This window comes from Daktulosphaira vitifoliae, unplaced genomic scaffold (assembly GCF_025091365.1).
Source record: "Daktulosphaira vitifoliae isolate Bord-2020 unplaced genomic scaffold, ASM2509136v1 Scaffold_4, whole genome shotgun sequence".
Classification (NCBI taxonomy): Eukaryota; Metazoa; Arthropoda; class Insecta; order Hemiptera; family Phylloxeridae; genus Daktulosphaira; species Daktulosphaira vitifoliae.
In genome coordinates this window covers 1,985,919-2,002,569 of record NW_026099575.1, presented here as the reverse complement: position 1 = coordinate 2,002,569, position 16,651 = coordinate 1,985,919, and the positions used below count along the sequence as shown (strand labels likewise).

Sequence of the window (16,651 nt, the reverse complement as noted above, 5' to 3'; positions counted from 1 at the left end):
AATTTTTTAAAATTAAACACTATCTAAAGATTTGCATCGAAGCGTTTTTTTTTTATAGTGATTTTAATCACTGTCAGATATCATTATACTTGATCCAACTATGCCACGTCACCACTGTGCCGCGACCCCCCTGTGCTGGGTTTATATATAATTGATGTCACGCGGAGTGGGGTGAATGCGTTACGACCTCTAGTCTAGACGACGGGATACGCGAGAATAATAACACGTGCCGCGTGGAAAGTTACAAACACACATCACACATACAAGTAAAACTAATATAATAGTGTTAAAAATATTTATACATCAAGTGTCTAGCGGCAAAATATTCAGATCCGAATATTTTAACATGTAGAATATACACAACTATATTATTGTGGGCTATTGTAAGGTATATAATCTTACAATAACCCACAATAATTATTCCTTATATAATTTTAAATTAATTCAACAAAGATATTAATAACCGTTAAACGTTTTTTTTTTAATATGCACTCATTTTTAACAAAAAATTAAATTTAAAATTAAGTAATATTTGTATACAATAAATGTAACACATTATATAATGTAATGAAAGGACAATTTTGATAATAAATTTTAATTAAAATAATTAATTTAAAGAACGGTAATTATTATAATACAAAACTTTTTGAATAAAATTTTAATATTTTATAATAAAATATCAATTAATGTAATTTACCTACTGAAATTGTACATTGGTATTAATTATTATATAAAATCTCTTGTAATTGTAGTATTAAAAGTAGCTGTTGGTGTGGTAATAGCAACTCTTGAGTCGAAAGCGCTTATAATAATGTTAATTGTAAACACAATAAAAGTAAACACAACCGGCAATTGATTAATGAATAATGATGATGACTTGTATTCAATTAAATGAAAACGACAATCTCGCATTAAGTTTAATGTCAAAAATATAAATCCCATAAATACCTTGATTAAAAAGAAAAGAAAAATGATAATAGATTACATAATACAAAAAAGAAAATCGTTGATACAACAGATGTTAATTTACTTTGTTGATTGAATAAAAAATTGTACAAGATTAACTCTTAATACCCATCAGTAGATGTGAAGTACCAATTGATACATTTATGCCCAATCATAATTTTTTATGTAAAAATACCATATGCGGCGTCTAGAAATTTCAGGTTGGGTAGTGAAGATTTTCAAGTGTTACCTTTTCTGCATAACACCCAATTTAATTAAACAAGTATTTATTTCGGCCATTACACTTCTTCTTCTTCCTCGCTTAAATCACAACTACTTTGGGTCGGCCACCCTTATCCTAAATTTCCACTTGACACGATCTCTCACATCCTCTACGCTCACATCAGCTGTCCTCATATCGCATTCAATAACAGCTCTCCATCTCTTTTTTTAATCTTCCTCTACTTCTTCTTCTTTCAACATTAATTTCTATAACTGTTCTTACAGTTTCTGATTCCTCTCTCATCATAACATGACCAAACCATCTAGGTCTATTTTTTCTTATCTTATCCACGATTGACGTTACACCTATACTCCTTTCTATATGCTCATTTCTTATCCTGTCTTCTTTAGTCACTCCACTCATCCATCTAAGCATTCTCATCTCTGCTACACACATTCTCTGCTCTACTTTCTTATCAACCGCCCAACACTCTGAACCATACTTCATAGCTGGCCTCACTGCAGTCCTGTAGAATTTATCTTTCAGACTCATTGGAATTCTTTTATCGCATAAGACACGCCAGACGTTTCTTTCCACATCAACCACCCGCACTTAATTCTGTGTTTTACATCCTCTTCAATACCACCGCTCTTTTGCACAACTGACTCTAAGTACTTAAAACTTTCCACCTCTCCAATCACATCCTCGCCTACTGTCGCTGGTCTCCTTATTTCACCTACCTTGTGTTCTCCTTTATCAAACTCGTACTTTATATACTCTGTCTTACTCCTACTTATTCTTAAACCCTTTTTTTCAACACCTCTAGCCTTTGATTAATTTCCTCCCTATTTTCTCCTATTAACACTATATCGTCAGCAAACAACATGCACCACGGCACCTCTTCTTGTATTTCTCTAGTAATTTCATCTATCACTATAGAGAATAAGTAAGGGCTGAAAGCAGAACCTTGGTGCACTCCTACTCTTACACGAAAACCTTCTATTACTTCTCCTACGCTTTATATTCGGGTACAAGTGCCATCATACATATCTTCTATTATATTAATGTACCTTTTCGGGACTTCTTCTCTCATCAATGCCCACTTAAAAACCTCTCTCGGTACTCTATCATATGCTTTCTCCAAATCTATAAATATCATACACAGCTTTTTCTTCTTTTCCCTAAACTTTTCTATTAGTTGTCTCACACAAAATACTGGCTCCTTTATTGACTTACCAGGCATAAATTCAAACTGGTTTTTAGATACCGATGTCTCATTTCTTATTCTCTTATATATTACATTTTCCTAAATTTTCATACTATGACTCATAAGCTTCATGCCTCAGTAATTTACAGGAGAATGTCACCTTTACCTTTAAATATTGGCACCGCAATACTGTTTCTTCATTCATTTGGAATTTTCCCTTCTAATAAGATCTTATGAAAAAGTTCCTTCAACCACCTTATGCCAACACCACCTAATATTTTCCATACTTCTTCTGGCACTTAATCTGGTCCCACTGCTTTATTCTTTTTCATTGATGCCACAGCCTCTCATATCTCTTTCACTCTAATTAGATCTACTAGTCCCTCATTCCACGAAATATCCTCAAACGTCTCTTTGGGATACTCCTAATTCAGTCATTTTTCAAAATACTCTTTCCATCTTTGTTCACATCATCATCACTCGAGAGTACCCTATTGTCAGTACTTTTTATACACCTTTTATACACACTTGGCTTATTTGCACAAGTGTTTATACTCCATCCAATCTTCTCTCCTTTTGCTCTTCTGTCATACTTTAAATTGCTTTTTCTTACTTTTTATGGTTTTTTGAACGTCCTCATCCCACTTACAGGTTTTCCTGTTTTCTGACATTCTACTCCTACTCTCACCAACAATATTGATCGCGCCGCATGCAAATCGTAGATAGCGCGCGCTTATTGTTTCCGTCTACTCATCTACACTTTCTCTCCCGGTTGTTTGGCGTCATCGGTCGGTCATCAATGCCGGTCGATGAAGAATTTTCACACAAAAAAAGCATTCGGTAACCATTTTCACCGTGAAGATAAAATAAAGAATATTACATTATCTCTAATTTAAGATATATACAAAAGTGTCAGATTTTATGGAGCAGTTTCAAAAGTTAAATTTTCGTGAAAATATTATCATTTTAAATCACCCCTGTGGGCAGGTAAAGAGTCAGATTTATAAAAAAAAAAAAAAAACCCAGCACAATGGGGTCGCGACATAGTGGAGACGTTGCATAGTTGGGTGCAGTATAGATTTAATCTGACAATGATTAAAATCACTATCATAAGAAACGCTTCGATGCAAATCTGTAGATAGTGTTTCATTTAGAGAAATTGGTGGATAATTTCAAAAGCAACATCAACTTCTATTTCCATATTATACCCAGATTAGTAATTCTTTTAATTGTATATTATATAATTTTTAAAATTAATTGTTTTCAAATTATTATTGATTTTAATTTTTAATATGTTAAAAGTAATAATGTTGATCCTACTTTTTATTGTCCTTTAAAGTGAAAGTTTTAATAAAAAAAAAAAATGAATTTATTACCATAACATGTAGCTCAACTTGCAAGTTTGAAATTGACATTATTATATAGAAAAAATGAAATTGTTAAGATTAATATGCAATCAGGGAATTTTATAATTACTATTTACAGTACATTTATCAGAAAAGTTAGATTTTTTTACATTTTTATCGTAATAGATTACTTAAATAAAAATCATAGTAATCATTTCTAATTAACTTTTGGCGTTTAAAAAAATTCTACAATGGAAATATTCAGAATTTAATTAATTTTAATGATTATATATCTAAAAAAAACAATAAAAAAAAAGTTATTCAATTTAGCGTATTATAATAATTGATTATAATTGTAAAAATCCATTGTTAATTCAAGAGAAACTAACAATGAATTTTTTAGAAATGATTTGTATAGCAACATGTTACCAATAAATTTGGAATATTATAGTCTAGTAGTAGCACACACAAATAGAGTAAAAAATTAATAAATTACAAAGTAAAATTATTTATATTTGTACTTTTATCATATCAAATCTAATTCGACAATAAATACTTTAAGAATATTAGAAATTAATGATTTTAATTGTTTGTATGGAAAGAGCTGGTTTAGCTACTTTTTTTTTGAATAAGGAAAATTTTTTCGATTTTTAAGAGTAATAACTTAAACTAAATACGAATTGTAATCATTTGACGTATCGTTGAAATAGTAGGTCTAGCGAGAGTTGGCAAAATAAATCGTAGCCACAAAAAGAACCACATAGTAAAATAATATTAACATGAATATAAAAATCAAAAAACTTTTAATAAGGATATAAATAAGGAAATAGGAGATCATGTAGCTTTTGGAATAATCTACCAATATTTTAAAATTAAACACTATCTAAAGATTTGCATTAAAGTGTTTTTTATGATAGTGATTTTAATTACTGTTAGATATCAATATATACTGATATACTTATAAGTATATACTTGACCCAACTATGCCACGTCACCACTGTGCCGCGACCCTATTGTACTGGGTTTTTATTACTTGATTTATAACAATAAATAATTATATTTTACATTGCTAAATTAATATTTCTTATTTTTAAAATGTAACCATAAATTGACGACCGTATAGTCTGCATTGTGTTGAAATATGTTTTACTCTAATAGTTATACTACACAAGCATAGTGAAGAATTTTGATAAAAAATTAATTATAAAATGGTTGTAAACATAGACTTTCTGTCTACTTTTATCAGTGAGGTTTGTAATAGTACTTTAAAAAAGTAAATTTTCTGAAATATCTAAAAAATATCTAAAATTGGCATATTAAGTTTTGAAAAATAACAGATAAAATTCAAATAATCAAGAAATAAATAAAATATTTCCGTTTCAAAATTGTTTAAATTATACGAAATAGTATAAAATATAAAAGTAAATTAATGTTTTACATATCAAAGTCATTTTTTTTACAAAATAGTCTAAAAGTTATTTGTAAAAAAAAAAAAATTCGAATCAAAATATGATAAAAGTTTGATCTGAAAATAAATGACTACTTAATTCATGTTTTATTTTAACTGGCTTTTTAAATGTTTGTTCTGAATTGATGAAATAGTTTTTATAAAATCAATTATATTAAATGCCATGTAATTTGTGTTTTCTTAAATCTACATCTTCAAATTCCACCAAAATTGACGTTATGTAAGTATTTAATTTTTATTTACTTGTAATAATATTGATGTAGCAATCAACACCAATAATGGTCTATAGAATTCATGTTTGTCTCCCACTTGAATAATATACTTTAATTGGTTAGCATTAGCTGTTAGTAACGCTATGTCTAGCATTCCTTGTGCAATTGTCTTTTTTGTTGCATAGCGATTGACATCTAAAGGTTTTACCTAAAAAATGTAAATCAAAAAATTTTTTAACAAACTAATTATGAATACATAATATGTATCTATATTATAAAGTGATTGATTAACTATGGTTCACGCATTATCTTTAAAAATACAAAACATATTTAATTTTTTTTATTTTCAGAAGTTTAATTAATATACAGTATATTAGTTCTATAATTTAAAAAAAAAAAAAAAAATGGTTCTATACTCTTCTATTTCTTTTAAAGTAGAGTTATCTTAAGTTTTTTTAATAAAAACATATATTTTTCATTAGTTTAAAAATAAGAAAATTATCTTAATAAAAAAATGACTGGTTGATAACTGTACTTTTATACTAGGGCGGGGGTAATTGTGTGGTCTATATACACACAGAGATAAAAATAAACAAACCAGTTTTACTATTACTTTTAAACACAAGCTATAGTAATGACGGCGGCAAGTTATAAGGATCAAAAACAATGAGTTTACCTTCCTCTCGCCATAGGTTAGGTTACACATGGTTTCACCCGTTCTATTCCATTGAATTAATAGGTGTTGTGTTTCAATAAATCAGTTTTCTTTAAGTTCCATTCCCCTCCACTACTATAGACTACGCCCACTTGTGACACTGATGATAGAAAAATATTGGAATTTGAGGCTAGCTTTCTATGGTAAAGAAAAGTGGTAAAGAATGAAGATGTGTTCGTTAATATACCAGACAGGAACTACATAAGACTTAATGTTAATAGACAGCAAAATTGTCACGCCCAACAATACCTAATGTGCTGACAAAAGTTATGATTAAAATTTTTATATTTTGACAAAACGAAATGTGTCAATTGTGTACGTGATAGTGGAAATAATAATTCTGAAAGTCTAATAATAATTGCAACAATTATCAGATTACTTGCAAGAAGTAGTACCATATTTTCTAATGGTACTTTTAGAACTAAATCTACACAGTACATGTAGCTATATAGAGTTCATGATATATACATGTTTTATGATTAGTGTATACTTTGGCAGCTCATAAAACTGAATTTACTTGTAGTATAATTTATCATGAATTAAAAAATGCTGTCGTCATATTTAATTGTAACATTAAATTCAAAATATTCAGTGAGTGATTTTGAGTTTGTTAATATTAATGCTTTAAAAAACGTCATAAATGATGTCGAAATAACAGGTTGTTTGTTTCATTTTCAATAATCATGGTAAAAAATTTTCCATGAAGGACTAAGAGAGCAGAACTAAAATTACAGTAAATCTAGTATAAGAAATAATTTATTAGAATTTATGAGATTACCTTTTTTAAAATTACAATATTTGACTGAAATATTCGATAATTTGGTGGACAAAATCATCGAGAAAGTTGATGAGTTATTAATTATATCAAAGTTACATACATTCAAAGTTGAAAAATGATTTTTGGTCGTGGACTAGCTATACCACCTAAATTTTCAGCAGAAATATAGAGTGTGTATTTAGTGTTAAATAACAAAAAATGGACAAATAACATTGTGGACGAATGCCATTCAAAACTAGGAAAATTATTGGGAACTCACAATGCAAATATTTATTAGTTTTTAGACAATATAAAACATATACAGTGTCGTAACACAATAAAATGAAAGGAAACAGGTGTAAATGTAATTGTGATGTGTAAGAAGATGAAGATGTGGTGCCTACTGTCGAGGTACTCACGTGCGTGTTGTCGTACAGCAGTCACCGTGCTCGGCTGACACTCCGGGTTAGCTGTGGGTGTCGTAAGGCTGTTGTTATAGGAAGGGACTAAGGGTAACACCTAGATATGAGGTGCAGACGAAGTGCAAGACACAAATACTAGGCGTACCAGGTGAGGAAAAATAACAGAGTACGAAGACGAAGTGCAAGACACAAGTACTCTGAAATGTTGTGGAAGAGAGAGATAGGTTTAAAAAGCAATAAACAAAGACTTTACTTTAAGCAGAAAGCCGGACAGCGACAACCGAGTACTGAGGCTGATGAATGACACAAGGCACTGAAGTCGACTGACAACTATGGTCAGGTCTTTTGGGTTTTTATAATAATTAGAACTATTGCCCATTTGGCAATAAATATTATTTGTTAATTCATCAGTCTCAGGAAGCGGATGTGCTGTTTGTATTTTATTAAAATAATTCTCACAATAATGGTAACGTGACACCATCACAACAACAAGACATGAAGAATACTGTTAATCAAATGAGAGATGGCCATATATATTATAGACCACTACCATTCAAAAAAATACATAATAAATCAAAGAAGGGTTGAGCAGATTATAAATATTTACAACTCAATTAATTATATATAAATCTCATAATTATGAGAGTTGTAAAGCAAATAATAAATTTAAGCAATATATGAGAGCTTTTTGTACAATTTATAAATACACAGTAATAAATTGGAGTGAATTATATTAAAAATGTCATTTTGCTATTGTTAATAATAGTGTTTAAAAACTAAAACTTTACTTTTTTCCATAATTTAAATAAAAAGTTTGAATTTAAGTGAATAGTTTTATAATTAAGTTTTCAAAATAATATATGTATAATAAATAAAAAAACAGTTAAATTGTATGAAATTTTTTTTTTTTTTGAAAATACTGCTTATTAAATAATAAGAAAAATTACCTTTTCTTGTTGGTCCTTTAAATAATCTACTGGTGAAACTGCAGAACCAGTATTAATGGGCATTTTTCAAAAATATTTTAATTATTACAGAAATAAATCGTAAGTTTATTAAAACGTCCGATATATTCAATAATTATTTTACGAATATTGAGTTTTACATATCACCAGTATGTAGTTAGGGTACATTATAATAATTCTAGGGTAATGTTTAATCGATAATGACCTCAAGTTGTTATAATTTGAGCGCTTACAGAAATGAAATAATTCAAATTATACAATATGCATAATAGACAACTTGAAATTAACATATCGCTCATTCCTTCCAAAACTCCATATCTCAATGAGATTTTTAATTGTGTCTATTATAAGAACATCTTAAAAGAAGTATATTCCAGTAAAATCGTTTTATCTAAAATTCAATATATAGCCGCTTAAGAACAGATTGAAGTACTCATTTTCAATGTTTAGTTTCCAACCTACGGCCTCCAAAGTACAATTAGCCTGTTCACTGATGAAAAAAATATTTGAAATTAAAAAATATATTTTATATTTTTTGTGCTATTTATTTTTGTTATATTTTTAATGAAAAAATTAAACCATGTAATTCAAAACACAAAGAAAAACTTAATTGATTTATTTTTTTAGGTTTAAATCTCATTTATTTAAACACAGATTATGCAATAATTTTTTTAATTAAATCAAATTTAACACCAAATTATTTAAAAAGAAAGTTAAATTTAATAATTTACATAATCAACATTCTTATAATGAATCAATTTAATATTATTTTTACTGATTAATCTTCACATATAAATTCTAAATATTAAAAAATGATCCAATAAAATGGAAAATTTTTTAAATTTATAAGTAAAAAAGTTGTAACTACTATTAATGATACTTAAGAATAAAAAATAATAATGAAAATTATTTAAATTACTACATTGTATAGAGTAGCAATAATTTTATGAAGAAGGATCCAAATTTGGTAAAATACTCTTTTTCTCAGAAACTATTGTTAATTTTTGTAAAAGAAAAAATATTAGGATCAAAAAACTAACATTAATAAATGAAAAATGTTTTTTTTTTCATTCCTTTATAATTAAAAAACAGTTTTTCCTTAGAATTATTTGATAAACAGTTTATATGTAATGTAAGTGGAGTGCACATATGTGTTGCAACTATATCCATTCCATTCCCAATCTATTTACTTAAAATGCTATAAAATATGAACATTCCAATGAATAAAAAAATTTGTAAGAACAAAATTGTTTGTAATTTGTTTCAATCACATTATCAAGTTAAAAATAGCGATTCCCATTTAACAAAATAAATAGAAAGTTTTTTAACCCTAAAGGAATGAAAAATAAAATTTTGTTCATATTATTGTAGTTTTTTAAATCTAATTTTTGTTCTTTTTACTAATATTTAAAATTAACAATAGTTTCTGGGAAAATGAGTATCTTATCAAATTTAGATCGCCTTGTATATTTCTTATTTTATGATAGAACAAAAATGTAAAGAAATATAAGGAATTTCAATGTATACAATTTACATTATCATAATGCATTTATTATAAGAAATAAAACTACACATAATTATATCATAAAATTTAAACAATGAAGAAAAATGTTTGAAAATTGGTCATTTTATTCAAAAACTTTACTATTAATAAGAACATTAATATGAATGTTGAACTGGACAAGACAGCATTAAATCTGAAAAAATAAATAAAATATGAAATTTCAATATTTTTCTATATTTATATGTATTATTTTTTTAATGAGTTATTGGTTATTAACCAGAATTTAAACCATTTCAGGTTCAATTAATTTTTTGTTTAAAAGACTCAAAATCAATATTTTATTGATAGTTGATTGTAGGATAAACTCATCTCAACCCTAACAAATTTACATAATTTAACATCCTTTAGTGTTGCAAATAGAACTTCAAAACTAAGGTTATAAACAATAAAAAATAATGAGTACATAATAATATACTGAAAGTTTAAAAGGTTTAAAAATAGTTTTGGGTAAGTGGTGTAGTTGGTAATGTAATCATTAACTAAAGATTGATAAAAAGCAATTTATAGACTACATATGGTTTACAGATATAAAATCAGAGATCTGCCAATAATATTTTATTTCTGAATTACCAGTGTACAATGGCCTAATTGTTATGTTTGTTTCTACAATCTCTTGGGTTAACTATTAAATACTGTACTGTATTTTTTATTTACACATGATTTTTGGTATGATTTCCAAAACTGACTGTCATTTTTCAGTGGTTGTCCTCTTTTTATACTTAACAACATAATAATATAAAAAATTATCTACTAATTTCTTTTCAGGCCTTTTATTTTTAAATTAATTTTAATTTTTACCATAAATAAAAAAATAGATTAACTTAAAATTTATTCTATAATATTCATCTGGAATAAACTCAATTTTTTTGTTGAATGGTACATAAAATGAAATACATTGAAAAAAATTAACATTTAACAGTTAAATATTAAGTGACTTACAAAATGTCTAGTTTTTAATGGGTGATCTAGATCTTGATCTATCTTTTTTAGCATTGGTAGCTAAATCATCCCATTCTGACAAATCATATTTTGACAGATCTTCATCGTCATCATCTTCCTCATCGTCATCTTCTTCCTCATCAAAATCATCTTCTTCATTTAATTTAGACCATACTTTCTTTCCATCATTGCCATTGTTTTCTTCTTTTCCATTTTGGCTATTTGAATCTTCACTGATAGAACCACTATATCTATTTTTTTTCTTTTTTTTACGTCCAAATTCATCATATTCATCATCTGATTCATCTCGTTTTACATATTCAACAACACCTCTATCATTATAACCTCCTCCATAACCAGTACGTTCTTCTGGATCAGCAAATTTAGGAGCATTACACATATTACACTGTGAACGTCTCGCCCAATTGACATTTCCACACTTACTACATTGCCAATCATCTGCAGAAAATAATCCTTTACTTTTTTCAGCAGCAGCTTTACCAATTTCTGCTCCAACTTTTTTCTTGATAAGTAAGTCTTCGCGTTCTTTATTGCAACGATTGCAATGAGAACGACGTGCAAAATTAATATTTGCACACTGTGCATTGGGGCAAATCCAATCTCCATCACTCATACGAAAAGCTTTACCAGCTATTGGCTCAACAGGATCAAGACCCGTCTTAGAAGACATCTTGACATTTACTGATCAACAAATTGAATAAATAAAAGGATCTTCCAGTTTTAATGTAAACTGCACATAATTTTTTAGCTACATCTATAGTTATTTAAACAATTAGCAGTATTCAACATTATGCGATTTCTATTTTAAGTTATTAAAATATGCTAACACAAAAATTTTAAATGCTATCAAGAAAGGTATATTTTATAAAACTTAAAAAATCTCCTTATGTTTCTAATTATATTTTAACACTTAAAAACAAAAGTGAAGAATATGAAAAAAAAAAAAATTTAAGTAAATAAAACCTTGCAAACTAGGCAACAATAGTAGTAATTCCCTATAAAAACATTCAATTGATGTTTACAGCTCAAAATATCGACGTCCGATAATAGGTACAATAGTAAGGAATTATTGGTTAATAAAAACTACCGGAGAGGGATATTTTGATAACCAGTGTTGCCAAATATAATTATTTTCAATATAGACCATTTAAAGTTCGTAATGAAATCAAAACAATTTTTTAGGGCTAAAATCTTCAGTAATTGTGATGTGAACGAAGGTTATTACTGTTTAATTGTTAATTATGGCTGTAATTAATGTAATAATAACTGTTTATGATATAGACATACGTACAAATTTGTTTTACAGAACTTAATTTAATTACTTTACTTTAATGATAAAACTTCATAATTACGGATAAATAAAAATAAAAATTACTGAAAAATTCAGAATTTGTTTTCTTTCATTAAACGATCACTATATTACATACTGTAAGTTAAAAAAAAGAAATTTGCCATGACACTTTATCTTCTATATGTAAACCATCAGCCCAGTTCAGATAGTAAAAAATGTTATTTTGTTGTAAAAAATTATCATTTTTCTTGTTGTTATAATTTGTATTTTTTAAATTATTTATGCTTATATTGTAGGTCAAGCAGTATATAGAGAGGGAAGTAATTTTATAAAAAAAATTAGTGTTAGTTATAAATATTTTATAATTTTTAATAATATCAATCCGATAATTATATTAAAATGAAAGGCGCTTACCTTTTCCAAAAAGTATTCTAGCTACCAATAGCTTATGTTAAAATTTAAATTTTACAACTGAAATAATAATTAATTAATGAAGACTAGAATAATCAAATTAAGAAAGTTAACTATTTCCTTTTTTAAACGATCACTTTTCTCTTTCAGGTCGTGTAACTTTATTTTTATTTATTGAATTAATTTTAATGTTAGCATCGATGCGAAGCTAAGGAGGTATTAATTTTACGATGATATCTTTTTAAATTTAACAATAAAATCCTTCCTTTTTATAAACGGATTTTCTATTTAATAAAAAGTCTATTCTTTTGAGTGCATTTGTAATTAGAGTTAAGTTGTATCAAATATATAGATATTCTATATGTTTAGATTTGTGTTTATGCTATAATTTTGAATTTTTTAAAACGTATACATTATTTTAAGAAAATTAAACAGGGTTCCATAATTTTAATCTATAAATTGTTTACGACCGTTTAATAGTAGATTTAACTACCATAAAAATATAGAGTTTTTCATATGAAATACTTTGAGAATACATTTGGAAATTAATTAAACTGTTTACTAACAGTTCCGATTATTATCATGTAAAATGATTACATTTTTCATTTTACTATGGTTATTACGAACTATAGTATTATATATTATCTTTATCTGACAGATAAAGATGATATAAGCTGTGTTTAAATCATCCAAACAAAATGGCAGTACTAATTGCAGCTGTTATATTATCAGTTGCAATGTGCTGGATGACGACTTAAACATCAACAATAACAACAGGCTGTAATATGGCGTGGTCGTCTACTTGCTACTTCTTGATTATATTTAATAGGAAATGCATTTATATATTTTGACTAAATCATAACAGTATTGCAATGAGTATATACAAAAAAGTAGACTTTTATGAGCTGTGCAGGCTTTGCATGTGTGTTGGCGGTAAAAAAAAACATATTTTCAAAAGTCCAGATTGTTGCGAAAAACAATTAACTTTAAAATTAAAGAAATGTATTCCGTTACAGGTAGATATGAATATTTTAATATATTGAATATTTCTTTGTTAGGGATATATAAATATCGTTTAATTTTAATATATGAACAAAAATCTAAATGCTTTTTAATTTATTTGAATAATAACAATAATGTTCAAACATTAATGAAATAGTATGTTTTGTGCAATTTAATTTCAAATAATTGTAACAATTCAATAAAACTATTCTATAGTATAAAAAATAATGTATTATTAATTACAAATATTTTGCCAAACAAAATAGTACTTGAAAGAATATATTAATTATTTAAATATTTACTAAGTTATGTGATATTTTTAGATAAAAGAAAGCGACACATTACCTAAAGGTATATGTGAAAACTGCATTGCTAAGGTAGAAGAATTTTATGATTTTGTTGATCAATGTATTAATACTGAATCAATGTTAAAAAGTTATTGTGCTACATTAAGTGTATCTGATCAACTAAAATGTCAAGGAAAAGTGAGTTTTTTGTTTCAGTTTTATAATTATTAAAATTTGTTTGCATAAATTTACATTGCCAAATTATCATTTTCATATTTGTAAACAGACTTGTATCTATAAAAAATATCTTTATGAGCACTTGCATATGTACTTTGTAGTGTATTACCATATAAAATTCATTGAATATTTTTTTTATTTACAGTGTTATATTATTTTTTCAATGGAAAAAAAATTGTTACTATTTTAGAGTAGTTTTCAACTGTCAAATATTAAAAAAAAAGAATGTGTCTAAATTATACAATTGATAATTAAATCTTGTGACTTTTTCTCCATTTTTATTTTGAAAAAAAAAAATGGGAAGTTTATTTATAAATTGAATAATAAGAATTGATCACTTGTGGCTAATATTATTTAAAATTAAAAACATATATAAAATATTAATTCAAAACTAAACAATTTTAAAAGCTACAAAATTTAATTTAAAAAAATGTGTGTACCTATTTTAGGATAAATATTGCCATTATCACCACACTAAACACATAAACCTTATTTTTGTGACTTTTTGAGTTGAATATCTTCTATATTTTAGTTTTAAATTAATATTTTTATTTTATATAAATTAAATATTGAAAATTATAATATTTGATTATAGTTGTAATTTGTTTATTAAAATTTATCTTTAACGTTTTATTGAACTATTAAATGTTTGATGTTAAAACTTTAAATATTTAATTTTTAACACGCTTATTTTAGTTTCACTTGTATGTGTGATGTGTGTTTGTAACTTTCCATGCGGCACGTTTTATTATTCTTGCGTATACCGTCGTCTAGACTAGACTAGACTAGACGTCATAACACATTCACCCCACCCCGCTCACCAAACACCAGTAACACTAATCTTGTATAATTTTATATTTTTGGTTTTCGTACCCGTACACGCGTGCCTATAATCAATTATATCTATATAAACAAATTTTTATTTTGCCTGACCAATACCACCCGCGTGTAATGCGCCTTACGAAAATATATTTATATAGTCCTACAGCTGCCGCATAAGTCTTGCGTACAACGATCCCCCGTGTCCCGCCCACCCACAAAACACAGCTATACCTCGTGCATGATATGTTTACGTAATTAAGTCGCTTTACATGTATATTCTAATTACTATTAAAATATATGTATTAAGACGCTTTATTCTCATTAAGAAGTATAAAGTGTATTCATTCCGATTACGGGGGATGATTCCCGTATTGTCATTTTTCGTCACTACCTTTCCTTGGATGTGGTCGTCGTTTCTCAGACTCCCTCTCCGGAATCAAACACTGATTTCCCGTTACCCGTTACAACCATGCTATTGATAGCAACTACTAAAAAGTAAAAAATAAGTATAGTTTAAAAAAACTAAAAAAACACGCTTTTAAAGCACATTGAACTAAAAAGTTAAAAATAATTTTTAAAATAAGCTTAAAACAATAATGAACGAGCTTTGTGCCATATTTTTTGTATATTGAGCGCCCGATGCTTTTATCACAATAATACTAATATTTTTCGTTCATTATTGTTTTAACCTTATTTTAAAAATTATTTTTAACTTTTTAGTTCGATGTGCTTTAAAAGCGTGTTCTTTTAGTTTTTTTAAACTATATTTATTACTTGTTGTTTTACATGTTGAAAATGTCTAACAATATAATAGGTATATACTTTAGGTATGTGACATTGTCTACTATTAAACCACTGAAATAAAAATTTTGCTTAAAGCTTATTATGTTCTAAAACAAATTTGTACCATACTTAGGTATACCTAAGATGCCAGAAGTCACAAAAAAATCATAAAATATTAATTAATTAAATTACATAGGGTTTGGATCAGTTTCCTGCATGCAATAATCTATAGGACATATTATTTTAATTTATGGAAACTTAAACTTGCAATAATGTGATGTTACGCAATGCCATAATTATCTTTAAGGGTGCGTAATGTCCTTTTATACAACAACAAATTTCAATCTCTTATAAAGACCTAATGTGAAATTTGAAGTATATTTGGAAAAATCAATTTATATATTTTTTATAATTTAATTATAATATAATAATTATTATTGGAACACATAGCATGAAAATTTGGTATAAGGTAATAGATACCAGAATAAGAACTGAGTCATCGGTATCTAAAAACCAGTTTGGATTTTTACCTGGTAAGTCAATTATGAAGCTATTATATTGTGTGAGGTAACTAATAGAAAAGTTTAGGGAAAAGAAGAAAAAGCTGTGTATGATATTTATAGATTTGGAGAAAGCGTATGATAGAGTACCGAGAGAGATTTTTAAGTGGGCATTAATAAGAAAAAGGTATATTAATATAATAATGGATATATATGTTGGCAATTGTACCAGGGTAAAAAGTGTAGAAGGAGTAACAGAAGGTTTAGGGCAAGAGTAAAAGTGCATTCTACTTTAAGCCCTTACTTATTTTTTATAGTGATGGATGAAATCACTAGAGAGACCATAGTGTAGTTGTTCGCTGACAATATAGTATTAATAGGAGAAAATTGGGAGGAAATTAATCAATGGTTTGATTATGTTATGATGAGAGAGGAATCAGAAGCTTTAAGAACAGTTATAGAAATGAATGTTGAAGGAAGAAGAGGTAGAAGAAAACCAAAAAAGAGATGGAAGGATGTAATTAAATGCGATAT

General features: G+C 27.1%; 3 protein-coding genes across 6 annotated transcripts in view; 1 reads left to right on the top strand and 2 right to left on the bottom strand.

Annotated features, from left to right (window-relative positions):
• The window catches only part of LOC126905364 (ninjurin-2-like), a 12,165-nt gene extending 3,771 nt beyond the window's left edge, over nucleotides 1–8,394 (bottom strand). Inside the window, exons 1-4 of one of the 4 annotated variants that reach the window (XM_050685005.1) lie at nucleotides 8,243–8,361; nucleotides 6,078–6,373; nucleotides 5,433–5,609; nucleotides 571–948 (exon numbers count right to left, since the gene is read on the bottom strand). In XM_050685005.1, coding sequence (XP_050540962.1) covers nucleotides 727–948; nucleotides 5,433–5,609; nucleotides 6,078–6,107 — 429 coding nt within the window. In that variant the 5' untranslated portion in view covers nucleotides 6,108–6,373; nucleotides 8,243–8,361 and the 3' untranslated portion in view covers nucleotides 571–726. Of the gene's footprint in view, nucleotides 1–570; nucleotides 949–5,432; nucleotides 5,610–6,077; nucleotides 6,374–7,548; nucleotides 7,717–8,242 lie in introns of those variants that run through there. The other 3 variants (XM_050685004.1, XM_050685002.1, XM_050685003.1) reach the window with 3 other exon arrangements.
• A 1,395-nt stretch (nucleotides 8,395–9,789) lies between these two features.
• On the bottom strand, nucleotides 9,790–11,835 carry LOC126905359 (zinc finger Ran-binding domain-containing protein 2). Its single transcript, XM_050684997.1, has 2 exons — nucleotides 10,764–11,835; nucleotides 9,790–9,957 (listed from the first exon to the last, which is right to left on the bottom strand). The coding sequence occupies exon 1, from the start codon at nucleotides 11,452–11,454 to the stop codon at nucleotides 10,771–10,773; it is 684 nt and encodes a 227-aa protein (XP_050540954.1). The 5' UTR covers nucleotides 11,455–11,835; the 3' UTR covers nucleotides 9,790–9,957; nucleotides 10,764–10,770.
• A 1,234-nt stretch (nucleotides 11,836–13,069) lies between these two features.
• On the top strand, nucleotides 13,070–14,098 carry LOC126905369 (uncharacterized). The gene is made up of 2 exons (XM_050685009.1): nucleotides 13,070–13,502; nucleotides 13,812–14,098. The coding sequence occupies exons 1-2, from the start codon at nucleotides 13,359–13,361 to the stop codon at nucleotides 14,004–14,006; spliced, it is 339 nt and encodes a 112-aa protein (XP_050540966.1). The 5' UTR covers nucleotides 13,070–13,358; the 3' UTR covers nucleotides 14,007–14,098.
• Nucleotides 14,099–16,651: the final 2,553 nt, after the last annotated feature.